This window comes from Enhydra lutris, unplaced genomic scaffold (assembly GCF_002288905.1).
Source record: "Enhydra lutris kenyoni isolate GAN:26980312 unplaced genomic scaffold, ASM228890v2 scaffoldscaffold17, whole genome shotgun sequence".
Taxonomy (NCBI): domain Eukaryota; kingdom Metazoa; phylum Chordata; class Mammalia; order Carnivora; family Mustelidae; genus Enhydra; species Enhydra lutris.
In genome coordinates, this window is record NW_019154101.1 from 46162019 (window position 1) to 46177841 (window position 15823).

The 15823-nt window shown below is 35.0% G+C and overlaps 1 protein-coding gene across 1 annotated transcript in view; it reads right to left on the minus strand.

The window, feature by feature from the left end:
- Positions 1 to 15823, minus strand: part of LOC111147668 (LCA5, lebercilin) — a 58268-nt gene that overhangs the window by 20143 nt on the left and 22302 nt on the right. The window contains exon 3 of the mRNA XM_022503874.1: positions 14731 to 15260. Within this exon, the coding sequence (XP_022359582.1) occupies positions 14731 to 15260 (530 nt within the window). The remainder of the gene's footprint in view (positions 1 to 14730; positions 15261 to 15823) is intronic.

Genomic DNA, 15823 nt, shown 5'->3' on the forward strand with positions numbered 1-15823 from the left:
GAACTGTGTTGGGGGATGAAATAACTGCATGATGGGCATTAAGGAGGGCACTTGATGTAATGAGCACTGGCTGTTATATGCAACTGATGAATCACTAAATTCTACCCCTGAAACTAATAATATACTATATGTTAACTAAATTGAATTTAAATTTAAAAAAATTTTTTTAAAGATTTAATATATTTTATCTGAAAGAGAGAGAAAGAACAAGCAGGGAGGAAGGGCAGAGGGAGAGGGAAAAACAGGCTCCCCACTGAGCAGGGAGTCTGATGTGGGGCTCAACCCCAGGTCCCTGAGATCATGACCTGAGCCAAAGGCAACCTGCTTAACCAACTGAGCCACCCAGGTGCCCCTGAATTTAAATAGAAAAAAAATCTGAAAAAAGAATAATTTACTTAAAGTTTAGTGAACTAAATAGGCTGGAATGTAGGATATTTCAAAAATATCCAGTCAGAGAAGCATAAGAAAAAAGAATGGAAAAGGGTGAAGAAAAAGCCTATGGGAGTTATGGGACACAATAAAAAGAAATAATACACACATAATGGGGATTCCAAGAAGAGAAAGAGAAAAAGACAAAGTATATTTAAGGAGATACTGGCTGAAAACTTCCCAACCCTAGGGACAGACATAGACCCAAAGGAAGCCCAAAGGACTGCAAATAGGTTGAACCCAAACAAGGTTACATCAAGAGATGTTATAATGAAACTGTAAAAAGTCAAAGACAGAATTTTAAAAACATAAAGAGAAAAGAGAAGTTACACACCAGGGAACCCCCATAAGACAAACAGCAAATTTCTCAACAGAAACTTTTCAGGACAGAAAAGAATAGGATGACATTCAAAATATTTTTTAAAGATTTATTTATTAATTTGAGAGAGGAGAGAGAGTGCAAGTGCATGACCAGAGGGGCAGAGGGAGAGGGAGAGAAAATCCCAAGCAGACTCCATGCTAAGTGTGGAACCCCACAAGGGGCTTGATCTCATGACCCTGAGAACCAAGAGTCGGACGCTTAACCAACTATGCCACCCAGATGTCTGGACAAAATACTGAAAGAAAAAACTGTCAACCAAGAATGCTACCTGGCAAAGCTGTCCTTCAGAAATGGAGGGATAAGGACTCTGCCCAACAAACAAAATCTGAGGGAATTCATCATCACTAAACCTGCCTCATAAGAAATACTGAAGCAGGATCTTTGATTGCAAATAAAAGAACATTAATTAATATCCTAAAAACATAAGAAAGTAGAGTAAGTCAAAGTTCAATCCTATAATATGGCAATTTTGATGCATAATTCAATTGCAGCTCTAGATTAGAAGTTTATAAAAACACAGTAAAGGGTGCCTGGATGGCTCAGCCGGTTACACGGCTGTCTTTGGCTCAGGTCATGATCCCAGGGTCCTGGAATCAAGCCCTGAGTTGGGCTCCCTGCTCAGCAGAGAGCCTGCTTCCCCTTCTCCCTCTGCCTGCTGCTCTGCCTACTTGTGCTCTCTAGCTCTCTGTCAAATAAATAAATAAAATCTTAAAAAAAAAAAAAAACACACAGTAAAAATAACCATAACTACAATAATCTTATTAGTTACACAATATTTTAAAATATTAAGTTGTAACATCAGCCTAAAATGTGAGGGCAAGGAGAAGTGAAAGTGTAAAGCTTAAGAATTCTACTGAAGTTAACTTTAACTTGTTATTAGTTTAAAATACAGCGTTATAGTTTAAAGATTTTTTTAAAGATTCTATTTATTTATTTGACAGAGAAATAAAGAGAAAGCACAAGTAGGAGAACAGCAGGCAGAGGGAGAGGGAGAAGCAGGCTCTCAGCTGAGCACGGAGCCCGATGCCGGGCTCAATCCCAGGACTGTGGGATCATGACCTCAGCTAAAGGCAGCTGCTGCTTAAGCGACTGAGCCACCCCAGGCGCCCCAGTTTAAGGATATTTTTATGTATAAATAAAATATCATGATAAATAACCATAAGGGAAAAATCTGTACTAATTACACAAAAGGATATGATAAAAAGTCAAAGCATACTGATATCACAAGACATCAAAACACACAAAAAGGATAGGAAACAAGGAAAAAGAGATCCATAAAACTCCAGAAAACAATTAACAAAATGGCACAAGTTGTTATTTATCAATATTTACTTTAAATGTAAATGGATCAAGTTCACCAATCAAAAGATATGGAAATGATGGTGGAATACATTTAAAAAAAAAAAAAAAAAAGATCCACTGATATGCAGCTTACAAGAGACTCAACTACAGCCTTAAAGACACATACAGATTGAGAGAAGGGATGGAAAAAGTCATTTCAAGAAAATGACAATCAAAAAAAAAGCAGTGGTAACTACAGACAAAGTAGACCTTAAACTAAAAATATAAAAAGAGACAATTGGGGCGCCTGGGTGGCTCAGTGGGTTAAAGCCTCTGCCTTCGGCTCAGGTCATGATCCCAGGGTCCTGGGATTGAGCCCCGCATGGGGCTCTCTGCTCAGTGGAGAGCCTGCTTCCCTTCCTCTCTCTCTGCCTGCCTCTCTGCCTACTTGTGATCTCTGTCAAATAAATAAATAAAATCTTAAAAAAAAAAAAAAAGGAGAGACAATTATTATATAATGATAACAGGGTCAATTCATCAAAAGATACAACTATTCTAAGTATTTATGCACCCAGGACCAGATTACCTAAATACATAAAATAAAAACTAACAGAACTAAAAGGAGAAATAACGAGTAATACAATAATAATAATAGTTGGGGAGTTTTTTTTTTTTTAAGATTTTATTTATTTATTTGTCAGAGAGAGAGAGAGAGAGCACAAACAGGCAGAGGCAGGCAGAGACAGAGAGAGAAGCAGACTCCCCACTGAGCAAGGAGCCCCATAAAGGACTCGATCCCAGGACCCTGAGATCATGACCTGAGCCAAAGGCAGACACTTAACTGACTGAGCCACCCAGGCATCCCAGATGGGGAGTTTAACACACCACTCTCAACAATGAACAGATCATCTAGACAGAAAATACAGAAAGAGGAGATTTGAACAGCACTATAGACCAAACAGGCCTAACACACGCATATCCAACAACAGCAGAATACACTTTCTTCTCAAGTGAAAATAGAACATTTTTTTTAAGATAAACCGTATTTGAGGGGCGCCTGGGTGGCTCAGTTGGTTAGGCAACTGCCTTCAGCTCAGGTCATGATTCTGGAGTCCCGGGATCGAGTCCCACATCGGGCTCCCTGCTCAGCAGGGAGTCTGCTTCTCCCACTGACCTCTCTCCTCTCATGCTCTCTCTAATGCTCTCTCTCTCTCAAATAATTAAATAAAATCTTTAAAAAAAAAAAAAAAAGATAAACCGTATTTGAGGCCATGAAACAAACCTTAGCAAATTTGAGATTAAAATCATACCAGGTATTTTCTCTAGGCACAATATGGTATGAAACTCGAAATCATTAACAAGAGGAAAACTGGATAATTCACAGATACAAGGACATTAACACTCTAGAATAACCAATAAATCAAAGCCAGAAAAGGATACTACCAGGAAAAAAAAAAATACAGACAATATCTCAGTGAAAACAGATGCAAAAATTCTCAATAAAATATTCACACACCAAATTTAGTAGCACATTAAGGAATCATTTACCATGACCAAGTGGGATTTACACCTGGGATGCAAGCAAGGATAGTTCAACATTCAGAAATCAACAATGTGATACATCACATTAATAAAATGAAAGAAAAAAAATCATATAATCATCTCAATAGATACAGAAAAAGCATCTGTCAAAATTCAACATATGTTCATAATAAAAACTCTTAACAAATTAGATACAGAAGAAACGTACCTCAACATAATAAAGGCCACATGTAATCCCATAGCTAATACCATACTCAATAGTCAAAGGATGAAAGCTTTAGCTTTTCCTCTAAGATCTGGAACAAGACAAGGGTGACCACTCTCACCACTCCTATTTAACAGAAGTCCTACCTAGAGCAATCAGGTTAAAAAAAAAAAAAAAGGAAATAAAAGGCATCAGAATTGGAGAGGAAAAAGCAAAACTGTCTCTATTTGAGATGACATGATTTTATATAAATAATCCTGAAGACTCAACCAAAAAGCTCTTAGAATGAATAAACAAATTTAAGAAAGTTGTAGGATACAAAAAAATTATCTACACTAACAATGAATTATCTAAGAAAGAAAGAAAATAATCCCATTTACAATAACACCAACACAATAAAATACTTTGGAATAATCTTCTTTTTAATTTAAAAAATAATTTTTATTCAAGGATGATTAACATACAGGATTATATTAGTTTTAGGTATATCTAACGATTCAGCAATTCTATACATTACTCATCAAGGTAAGTGCTCATCAAGGTAAGAATACTCTTGATTCCGGGGCGCCTGGGTGGCTCAGTGGGTTAAAGCCTCTGCCTTCGACTCAGGTCATGATCCCAGGGTCCTGGGATAGAGCCCCGCATTGGGCTCTCTGCTCAGCAGGGAGCCTGCTTCCCTTCCTCTCTCTGCCTGTGTCTCTGCCTACTTGTGATCTTTCTCTCTCTGTGTCAAATAAATAAATAAATAAATAATCTTTAAAAAAAAAAAAACAGAATACTTTTGATTCCCTTTGCTGTTTCACCCATTCCCTGATCCACCTCCTCTCTGGCAACTGTCAGTTTGTTCTCTGTAATACTTAGGAATAATCTTAACCAAGGAGGTGAAAGATCTCAATATAAGACATTGTCAAAAGAAATCGAAGAGGGCACAAATAAATGGGAAGAGGTAACCTGTATTCATACAGGGGAAGAACTAATAATATTTGTTCAAATGTCCACACCACCCAAAACTATCTATAGATTCAATACAATCACTATCAAATTCCAATGGCATTTCTTAAAGGAGTAGAAAAAAATCCTAAAATTTACATGGAACCACAAAAACAATAGCCAAAAGCCAAACAGCCAATAGCCAAAAGCCAACAGCCAAAGCACTCCTGAGAAAGAGAACAAAGCAGGAAGCATCACACTTCCGTATTTCAAGGTGTACTATAAAAAGCTATAGTAATCAGAATAGTATGATATTGGCATAAAAACAAAGAGATCAATGGAGCAGAAATGAAAGCCCAGAAATAAATCCAAGTATATACGGTCAGTTAATATTTGTCAAGGGAGCCAAAAATACTTAATGGAGAAAAGCAGTCTTTTCAAAAGAAACTGTAGATTCACATGTAAAAAGAGTGAAACTGGACCCCTATCTTACACCACTCTCAAAAATTAACAAAATGGATTAAAGACTTAAGCGTAAGAAGCAAAATGATGAAACTCCCAGAACATAGGAAAAAAGCTCCTTGACGTGGGTCTTGGTGATGATTTTTTTTTTTGATAGGACACAAAAGCATAAGCAACATATAAAATATAAAAATAACAAGTGGGACAACATCAAATTAAAAAGCTTCTGCACAGCAAAAGAAACCATCAGCAAATTAAGAAGACACCCTACTGAATGGGAAAAAATATTTGCAGGCCATGTATCAGATAAGGTGTCATATCCAAAATATATAAGGAAATCCTACAACTCAACAGCAAAAAATAAATCAAAATTAAAAACCCAATTAAAAATGGTCAAAAGACCTGAATAGACATTTTCCAAAGAAGGTATATGAAAGGCCAACAAGAAGATGCTCAACATCACCAGTCATTAAGGAAATGCAAATCAAAACCACAATGAGATATTATCTTCATGCCCATTAGAATGGCCATCACTAAAGACAAGAGATTACAAATATTGCTAAGGATGTGAATATAAAAGGGAACCCTTATACACGATTGCTGAGACTGTATGCTGGTATAGCCACTATGGAAAACAGTATGGAGGATCCTCAAAAAACTAAAATTACATTGACTCCATGATCTAGCAATTCCACTTTTGAGAATATATCCAAAGGAGACAAATACACTAGCTCTAAAGAATATCTGCACCCCTATGTTCATAGCAGCATTATTTATAATAGCCAAGACATGAAAACATCCCAGTGTCCATCAATGGATGACTGGATAAAGCTATTGTGATGTATACATACATACACAATAGAATATTATTCAGCTATAAAAAATGAGGAAATCCTTCCATTTGGGACAGTATGAATGGACCTTGAAAGCATTATGCTAGGTAAAATAAGTCACAAAGAGACAATTACTGTATGTTCTCACACGTGGAATATATAATTTTTTAAAAATCCCAGAAAAAGAGATCACACTTGGGGTTAGCAGGAGGGAAATGGGGAGGGGAGAACAGGGAATTGGAGAAAGACAGTCAAAAGGTATAAACTTACAGTTATAAGGTAAGTAAGTACTAGATATGTAATATATAACATGGTGACTACAGTTAACATGCTGTACGATATACATGAAGGTTGTTAAAAGAGTGAATCCTAAGAGAATCACAGGTAATAAAGTTTCTTTCTCTTTTTACTGAGTCTATATAAGATGATGGATGCTTACGAAACTTATTGTGGTAATTATTTCACGATAAATGCAAACCGTTAGGTTGTACACCCTTTACCGTCAGCTATATCTCAATGTATCTGGAAAATTAAAAAAAGAATGAGGCAGACTTTATATACATGTGAGTTTATACATAAACATAGTACATATACATATATAATAATACATAAAGAGTACCAAAATATGTTTCAGTAAAAAAACAAAAAAACATACTAACCAATGTGCATGGTACACTCCCATTTATAGTTAGATAATTAAAAAAAGCATATACATATATGAATTTGTACATGTTGAGATGATTTTTAACAGTGCTTATTTCATGGGAAGCAGTCTACAAGCATAGCATAAAAGGGATACTAATGTTTCACTGTATATTTCTTTGTATTATTTGAATTTTTAGGCCTTTTGTAAAGCTTGTATTACTTTCCAACAGATAAATTATTTTAAATATTAATATAAAATTGTTGTAACAATTGTTCTCAATGGGTAGTTTCAAAGGATTTTGTAAAATGTATTCTCTGGAATGTTTTTAAATTTTACCCTTCAATCATAGATCTCATAATTTCATTGTAAATCTTCCCCCACCAAAACTGGTAAAAAAAAAAAAAAAAATTTATAAACAATAAAATCTAGCCAATTCCTTGAATTATTATACGATGAAAAATTATTAGGACCTCAACAAGTGCTATTTTATTTTATAAGTAGTTCCTTTTTTTCAACATTAGAAATCTTCCATTCTCCCGATATTCAATAATAGGTATGATAAGGACTTAATTTGGAGGGGAATGAATATGGTTTACCATGCTAAAAAATGAATCAATTCTTACTTCTGAAAATGGCTTACAGTGGAGGACAATACTGTTTTTATCACCAAGAAACAGCTACTTGAGGGCAGCTCTAGGGTCAAGGAAATTTGAATGCCACTCTCTTACAGGAAAATCTATCAAAAGAAAAGGCTTGAAACTTTATTTCACAACTGTATGGTACTCAGGCTACTCAAATAATTCCCCAAAATCTTTACAAATTTCTAAAAAGGGAGAGAAAGCCTTGTTAATAGTTTATGTTTTTCTAACATGGTAATTCAGTCTGTAGCAATTCAATGTTAAAATAGAGCTGGATTTTTTTAATATATTAAATGTGCACCCTTGGTCCTTTTAATAATATGTATATGGTATTACATGTATGATCTTTTCCAAAACTTAGTAGATAATTTCTCATTTAATGATTAAGGATTCTTATGATAGTTACAATTCATGGTATTTGTTTTATTGGTCTTATCTATGACTAATATGCTACTGCATCCTTAGATCAGGAATGCAACCCCCAATTCTAAGTCTTTCTTATGAGGGGTTGGACAGAATTGGTGCCTTTACCTTCAGCCCCTACTGGAGGCCAGTCACAGGCCTAGTAGCAATGGTGCAGTTTGGCAGTTATTAAAAGAAACTGCATTTTTAGGGGCACCTGGATGGCTCAGTTGGTTAAACTTCTGCCTTTGGCTCAAGTCATGATCCTGGGGTCCTAGGATGGAGCCCCATATCCGGGCTTCTTGCTCAGTGGGGAACCTTCTTCTCCCTCTCCCTCTGCTGCTCCCACCACTTATGCTCACTCTCTCTCAAATAAATAAATAACATCTTTTAAAAAAAGAAAGAAAGAAAGAAACTGCATTTTGGGGGAGTCACTAATGAAGCCACTAATAAAGAACTGCTTTTTTTTTTTTTTTTTAATATTTATTTATTTGAGAGAGAGAAAGCGTGAGCAGGCAGGGGGGCGTAGAGGGAGAGAAAGAATCTCAAGCAGACTCCCTGCTAAGTGCAGAGTGTGTAGGGCTCCATCTCACAACCCTGAGATCATGACCTAAGCCAAAAACAAGAGTTGGATGCTTAATCGACTGAGCCACCCTGGCACTCCAGAACTGCTTATGTTAAATCAGCGATTCTCAAAGGGTGGTACAAGGGTCACCTAAAGGTCCCTTAGACACCTTCAGGAGTCTGAAAATTCAGAACACGTTTATAATGCAGTATTATTTGCTATTTTCAGTCATTGTCATGAATATAAAGTGGAATTTTCCAAAGGCTATGATATTATATAAAGAAAAGTGTCAACATCCAGAAAATCTGCCTAACACAACGAACAAGTACAAAAGTGAGGTGACACAGTACAAAAAGTTCCTTGATTACGGCTTCAGATATCACACTGCAAAAAACCTATTAAGAAATAAATACCACTTACTAAGTTTTGATGTAGTATTAAAGAGGCATATCTAGTTATCTGGAAAGTCTATTAAAATATTCTTCCATTTCTAACCCCTACAGACATCTGTGTAAGGCTGCATTTTTAAAATATTTATCAACCATAATAACATATTGCAACAGATTGAATGCAGAAACAGATCTAAGTACCCAGCTGTCCTCTATTAAGCCTGATATTAAAGAAATTTGCAAATATATAGAACGATGCCACTCTTCTCCCAATTTATTTCTGGTTTAGAAAATACTTTTCTTGAAAAAATTTTATGATAACATATAGGAGTTATTATTTTTAGGTAGATTAAGAAATATTTTTAAATGTTCTGTTTTTATTTCTGAAATGGTAAATATCAACAGACCTACCCACATAAACAAAAGCTCCTAGGCAGGGTGGGGGGGGTCTGCAATAATTTTTAAACATTTAACAGGTCTTAAGACCACAAACTTTGGGAATCACTGAATTATAGAACTAAAAATGTTTTTTTGCTGTAAAAGTTAGCACACCTCTACATTTTTTTGCAGCTTTATACTTTGTCATAATTTTATTTAAACATTAAAATACATGTAACTATTAATATTAAAGTAAATAAGTATATTAAAACAAGGCTGCTACTATGACAAAACTCTATTCAATAAATTTATTGACGTAAAAGTCAAAATAACAGTACAAAAACAACTGTAAGGAAAGAAATATGTAGTCTGATTTAGTTGCCTACCCCTAGTATAGAATTCAACAAATTTAACCTCATCAAGCAGTTCTTCATCCCTGGTGTCCAGTCCAGGATGGGCAGACCACATCACACAAGAGAAAAACAGCAGTCATGGGTGCTTTTCTCCATTCATACCTTGGGCTGCTTGTTTGAGTAATCATGTATCCATTTCTGAACTACCTGCTCTTAAATCACAGAGACACTGCATTCACTCAGTTCCATCAACCTACAAACTAAGCCTGCACCCAACTTAGAGGATAATATTCAGAGGGAAGTTTTTTCACAGCTAAATTATTTATAGGTAACCTTGAAAACTGCTTTCTATCCGTCCCCTAAGAAGAAAAGGTAACTCAAAAAGGGAGTAAGAGAGTAGCCTGAAATCCTTCCTGGAATGAGACAATCTGTAAACTAACAAAGCTGCTCCAAGTTTCAGCTTAAGGACAGACTCTTAAAAGAAAAAGCAAATGAAACAAAGAAAAAACACCATTCTTAGCAAAGAGTGGCACAGAACTAAAAGACAGCACTACTAATATTTCACTGCAATTTTAAGGGATACTTGGGACTGTCCTGGGTTTTAGTTAATGTGCAAAATGAAACACTGCAATTACACTTCTAGATTTCTTTTTGATTTCTCCTTTGCCTAATAAATGGTAGTGACTATAACCTACTGAGTTTGAAGAAAAAAGATCAACTTAGTGTTGGATAAAGTAATAAAACTGAGTAAATGAATGAGGCACAAAAACAAAAGCTGAATTTCACACTGAATTAAGAAACTCAATGGTAAATATTTCAAATTCTGGGTTGATTACTGAGATTATGAAAGATAAAATTAGACATAATGGGCCAAAGACTTTAGGAAGTATGAAAAGGTAAGCTAGAAAGTAGAGAATTACCCTCAGGTGGGTTGCCGAGGCTCCTCCATTCTGAAGAGAGCTAGTATATGGGGTGACAGCTGAAATAAGATTGATTTGAGAAAAGGAGGTTCATAATAACATATTAAATGTCAATTCTAATAAAACTTCAAACACAACAGAAATGAAGTAGTTTAGATCTCCCAACCAAACTCTGAGGCCTATAGCTAATTAATTCAATACTCTTAAAATCTGAGAATAAACTTCTAAAAAAAGTTACTCCTTCATGTACATAAAACATTTATAACCCCTTGTGAAAATAATTATTACCAAAAAAAAAGCTTTGAAATTTGAAAATACAAATTCAAACATAATTTTCTCATCCAGAAAGAACTGAGATTATTTACAACTGTTCTAAAGAAAATAAAATATTTCTGTATAATCTAACAAAACCTGTATGGATCTATATCCTAAGAATGACAAACTGATGATGGAAGAAATGAAAGATGACCTAAATAAATGGAAGAATATACTGTGTTCGAGAGTAGGAATTCTCCACAAATGATCCGTGTTTAATGCATTTCCCATTAAAATCCCAGGGAAGTGTTTGTAGACAAAGACAAGCTTGTCCTAAAGTTTATATGGAAAGGCAGAGGACCCAGATTAGTTAAAATAGCCAAACTTTTAAAAATAAAGCATAACGAGACAAATCAATCTACCTAATGTTAAACCTTATTATTTTGCCTATAATGAAGAATGTGTGGTATTGTCAGAGGGACAGACCCACAGATCAACAGAACAGACTGAAGAATCCAGAAATAGACCAATAAAAATATGCCCAACTGATTTTTGAAAAAGGTGCCAAATTCAACAGAAGAAGGATACCTTTTCAACAAATGGTTACTGGACTAACTGGGCACCACAGGCGAAAACAAAACAAAACAAGAACAAAAAAAACAAAACAAAACAAACAAAACAAAAACACCTCAACCTGAATCTCACATCTGATACAAAATTAACTCAAAATGGACATGAAAGTAAAACACAAAACCATAAGACCTTTGGATAAAAGTACAGTAGAAAATCTCGGGGACTACAGGCAAAGGGTGATAGAAATAGACAAAGAATTCTGAGACTTTATCCAAAAAAGAAAAATCTGATAAACTACATTACATCAAAATTTAAAACTTTCCCTCTGAAAGCCCCTGTGATAAAGATGAAAAGACAACTACAGACTGGGAGAAAATATTTGCAAACCACATATCTGACAAAGGACTTGTAATCAGAATATATAAAGAACTTTAAAAATTAGTAAATACACCAACAAGCCAATAAGGAAATGGGCCAAAAAAAATTTTTTTTAAATGAACATGAATAGAATCAACAGTTGGCAAATAAGCACACAAAAAGATATACATCATTAGCCATTAGGAATGATACAAATTAAAACCATGAGATAGCACTAAACACCTATCAGAATGGCTACAATATAAAAGAGTAGTAACATCAAAAGCTGGCAAGGATGTGGAGATACTGGATCAATTATACATTGCTGGTAGAAATGTAAAATAGCACTGCCACTCTAGAAAGAGAACGGTGGGGGCACCTGGGTGGTTCAGCGGGTTAAGCCTCTGCCTCCGGCTCAGGTCAGTCTCAGGGTCCTGGGATCAAGCCCCGCATGCGGCTCTCTGCTCAGCAGGGAGCCTGCTTCCCCTTCTCTCTGCCTGCCTCTCTGCCTACTTGTGTTCTCTCTCTGTCAAATAAATAAATAAGATCTTTAAAAAAAAGAAAGAAAGAAAGAAAGAGAACAGTGTTTCTTAAAAAACCAAAAATGCATTTATCATACAACCCATCAAGCACTTTTAGACATATATCCCAGAAAAATGAATATTTATGTTCACACAAAAAACTGTGTATGAATGATCATAGCAGCATTATTAGTTAATAGCTAAAAACTGGATAAAAACCCTGATGTCCTTCAATGGGATGTACCATAACACTCCATGATATATCCATACCATAGCATATTACTCAGGAATAAAAAAGGAACACACTATTGATATATACAACTTGGATGGAGCTCAAGGAAAAAAAATGAAATCTATTCATCTCAAAAGGTTAAATACTACATGATTCCACTTATATAACATTCTTAAAATGACAAAATTATACAAATAGTGAACAAATTAGTGGATGCCACAGGTGAGAGAGAAGGCAATAAGGCAGTTGTGCCTATAAAAGCTGATAACTCGGGATCCTTGTGATGGAACTGTTCTGCATCTTGATTCTGGTGGTGGTCACATAAATTTTTCTACACATGTGATAAAACTGCATAGAACTAAACACATACACACATGCAAACACAAACGAATGCATGCAAAACCAGTGAAACCTGAGTAAGGTTCATGGATTGAATCATTATACCAAAAACAATTTCCTGGTTGCAGTATTACACTGCAGTTATGCAGTATGTTACCACTGCAGAAACTGAATGAAGCATATATGGGATCTCTACATATAATTTTCATACAACAGCATATGAATCTATAATTAACTCAAAATAAAAAGTTAAAAACACTTTTTTTACACCCAGTAAGGAAAAAAAAAAAAAAAAGAATTGAGGACACTATTCAGTTACCAACTATTTCAAAGACTACTACAGATGATTTTCTTGCTAAGTGAGCAGCTACATAATCAACCTCCATCTATTACTCAGAATCCAAAGACTTCTGTTTTTCCTCTCTTTCTTTTTTCTCCTCTTCCCCTCAACACTCATAAACCTCCTTCATAATTGGCTGTAATAGAGAACCACAGTATATGTGTGTGTGTCTAGACTGCAACACCATGTTCTCTCTAGTTTTATACATACACAGAGGTATTTTTTTCCTTAAAATCGTTATTAGCATTCTGTGCTCGTGGTTCCCAATTTTAAAAATCCATGATATGGAACATTTTCTATTTCCCCTTTAAAAATAATTGAAATGGGGTGCTTGGGTGGCTCAGTCATTAAGCATCTGCCTTCGGCTCAGGTCATGATCCCAGCATCCTTCAGGCTCCCTGCCCAGTAGGAGGCCTGCTTCTCCCTTTGCCTGCTGTTCCCCCTGCTTGTGTTCCCTCTCTCGCTATCTCTGTCATAAATAAATAAAATCCTTAAAAAACAACAACAAAAAATAGAAATAAAATAAAAATAAAAAATAAAAATTAATTAAAATGTTTTGGTTTTTGTGACAATAATTGCTTTGTCCTACTCCCACTCCACCTCAAGGTAAGTAGCCCTTAAAAAAAAAAAAGTTTCCATATGCTTGCTCTGCAGTTTGGGTTGATTACTGGTAAAGCCTACACAATAGGGTACCTTCTGTGCACTGAAACAGAATAATGATTGTTAATTGTATAGAGTAAGTTAGCTACTTTTTCTAACCATTGATGTACACAGTATTAGTAAGCCACTGCCCCTGGGCTTAGCACTGGTGTACTAAACATGGTATCCTATACAAAGAAGCACTATAACATACCATATATTAAAAACACCTAATTAATACATTGCAGAAAGTTAATTTATTTGTAGTTCAGAGAGCTCTCACAGCAGGCATTATTCCTATACTTTTCCTCAGCTTTGCTTTCCAAACTACTCATTGATTTTCATAAGGCCTGACTCAGGGCTTCTGTTTGATATACATATGTACACACACATATATTTATATATATATATATACACTGATTTTGTATTTAGTTTTATGCAATTTTACGTGTATGTGATATATATATATACATACATACACACACACACACACACACACACACACACAAGTATAAGGTAGCATCTAATACAAATTCTTTGTGCAAATATCATGGGGTAGTACTCTTTGTTTCAACTTGTTCCAAGAAAAATATCTTTTTAAAAACTCTGCTATATTCTCAGACTAGTGACTCTTCTTATACCTACCTCTCATATTAGTTTCTATCTGGAGGAATAAGGGTAAGCCCTGCCCCCAAAAAGTCTTTTACAAATGTTCAAAGAAATAAAAACAAAGAATTTTTTATGTGACATTTCTTACACAATGCCCCCAAATGTCAGTTTTATAAACTATAGCTATTAGTGTATCATTTTCAATTTTAGAGAAACAATCAGATAATCAAATAATGTATTTCCCCAAAATCACTAAGATTCATGGAATTAAACACTCATTCATTAACAGGTGGCCCATTAACGTGTAAATTTTTTGTATCTTGCTCTTAAGTATACAATTTTAATTTTTTCCTAATCTCTTACTCAAAGATAATTTTACAAATATTAAAAGAAATAGTTTTCATTTCCAAGCATACACTGAACTACAATAAGCAATCTTAACAGAGCACATTAAATACCCAATGAAAAACCAACACAAAACAGCACAATTAGAGGCTGTATTAGTTTTACCTTAATTCTTCTCTCGGTGTCATCTAATTTTAACTCTGCTGAAACTAGTTTCTTTGCCAAATCATCTCGCTCAGGTAGGTGTCTAGCTTCAGAGATCTTTTTCAGTTTCTGTAAGGAAAATTTTGTCCTAAATAGTTCACCTTCTGTATCTTTCACCCTTTTTTCAGTTGCCCGTTCTTTCTCTTGAGATTTTCTTAAGCGTTCTTTGAGTGCTGTAATCTCATTGTTATGACGAGCAATAAGTTGTGAGATTTCATTTTCTGTATCTTCAAACTTATTCAGGGCTTTCTCCTGTCTGTACTGAAGCCTTTTCAAAGCCTTATTTTCCTTTAGCAGCTCAGCTAACTTGACCTGGAGTTCAGTTACTTCATTCTGCAATTCATTGATTTTTAGCAGTCTTGCAGAAAGAACCCGTTTTGTAACAAGATCAGTATCTTTCCGGAGTGGCTCCCTATTGAGGCTCTGGGAGCGAAATCCCACTCGGACTCCCTTTCTGTTTGGTGGACCCTTAGGGCTTGGCTTCCTAGGGGCTAAAAAAGAAACAGTAATGATGTAAAGTGAAAGCTGTACTAATGTAATATTACTATTCATTCTAATATAAATGAATCTATAACATTCTTTAGTTTCTTCCTTAAAAAACGATATTACAATATTTAAGTATCAGGTTTTATTTAGAGGTCTCAGTATGTTTTTATTAAGACAGGTCGAGAATCTTTTCTTAAGAAAGGTCGGGAACATTCGGACTTATCAAAATGATACCCCAATAGTTTATAGGAAATTATTTTTACATTGCTTTAAAAAAATAACAGCATCAGGCTTTACCATTTTTAACCTTATAGATAAGATGGCAAGCCAGAATTCAAGCACGACATCATGAGCATTAGCAGGGGGTGTAATAAACACTGGACAAAATACTGTGATATTCAAATAATTTATGCCAAGATATTTGGGATTATAATTTGGAATGTGAAACATATGTTTTCTCTAAATTAATTAGAACTCTTTTTCTTTATTTGGGGAAACAAGACAATATCACATTGTACAGTGAGAAGATCTGGGTTTGGGACTTTGATTTACCACTTAATAACTCCTT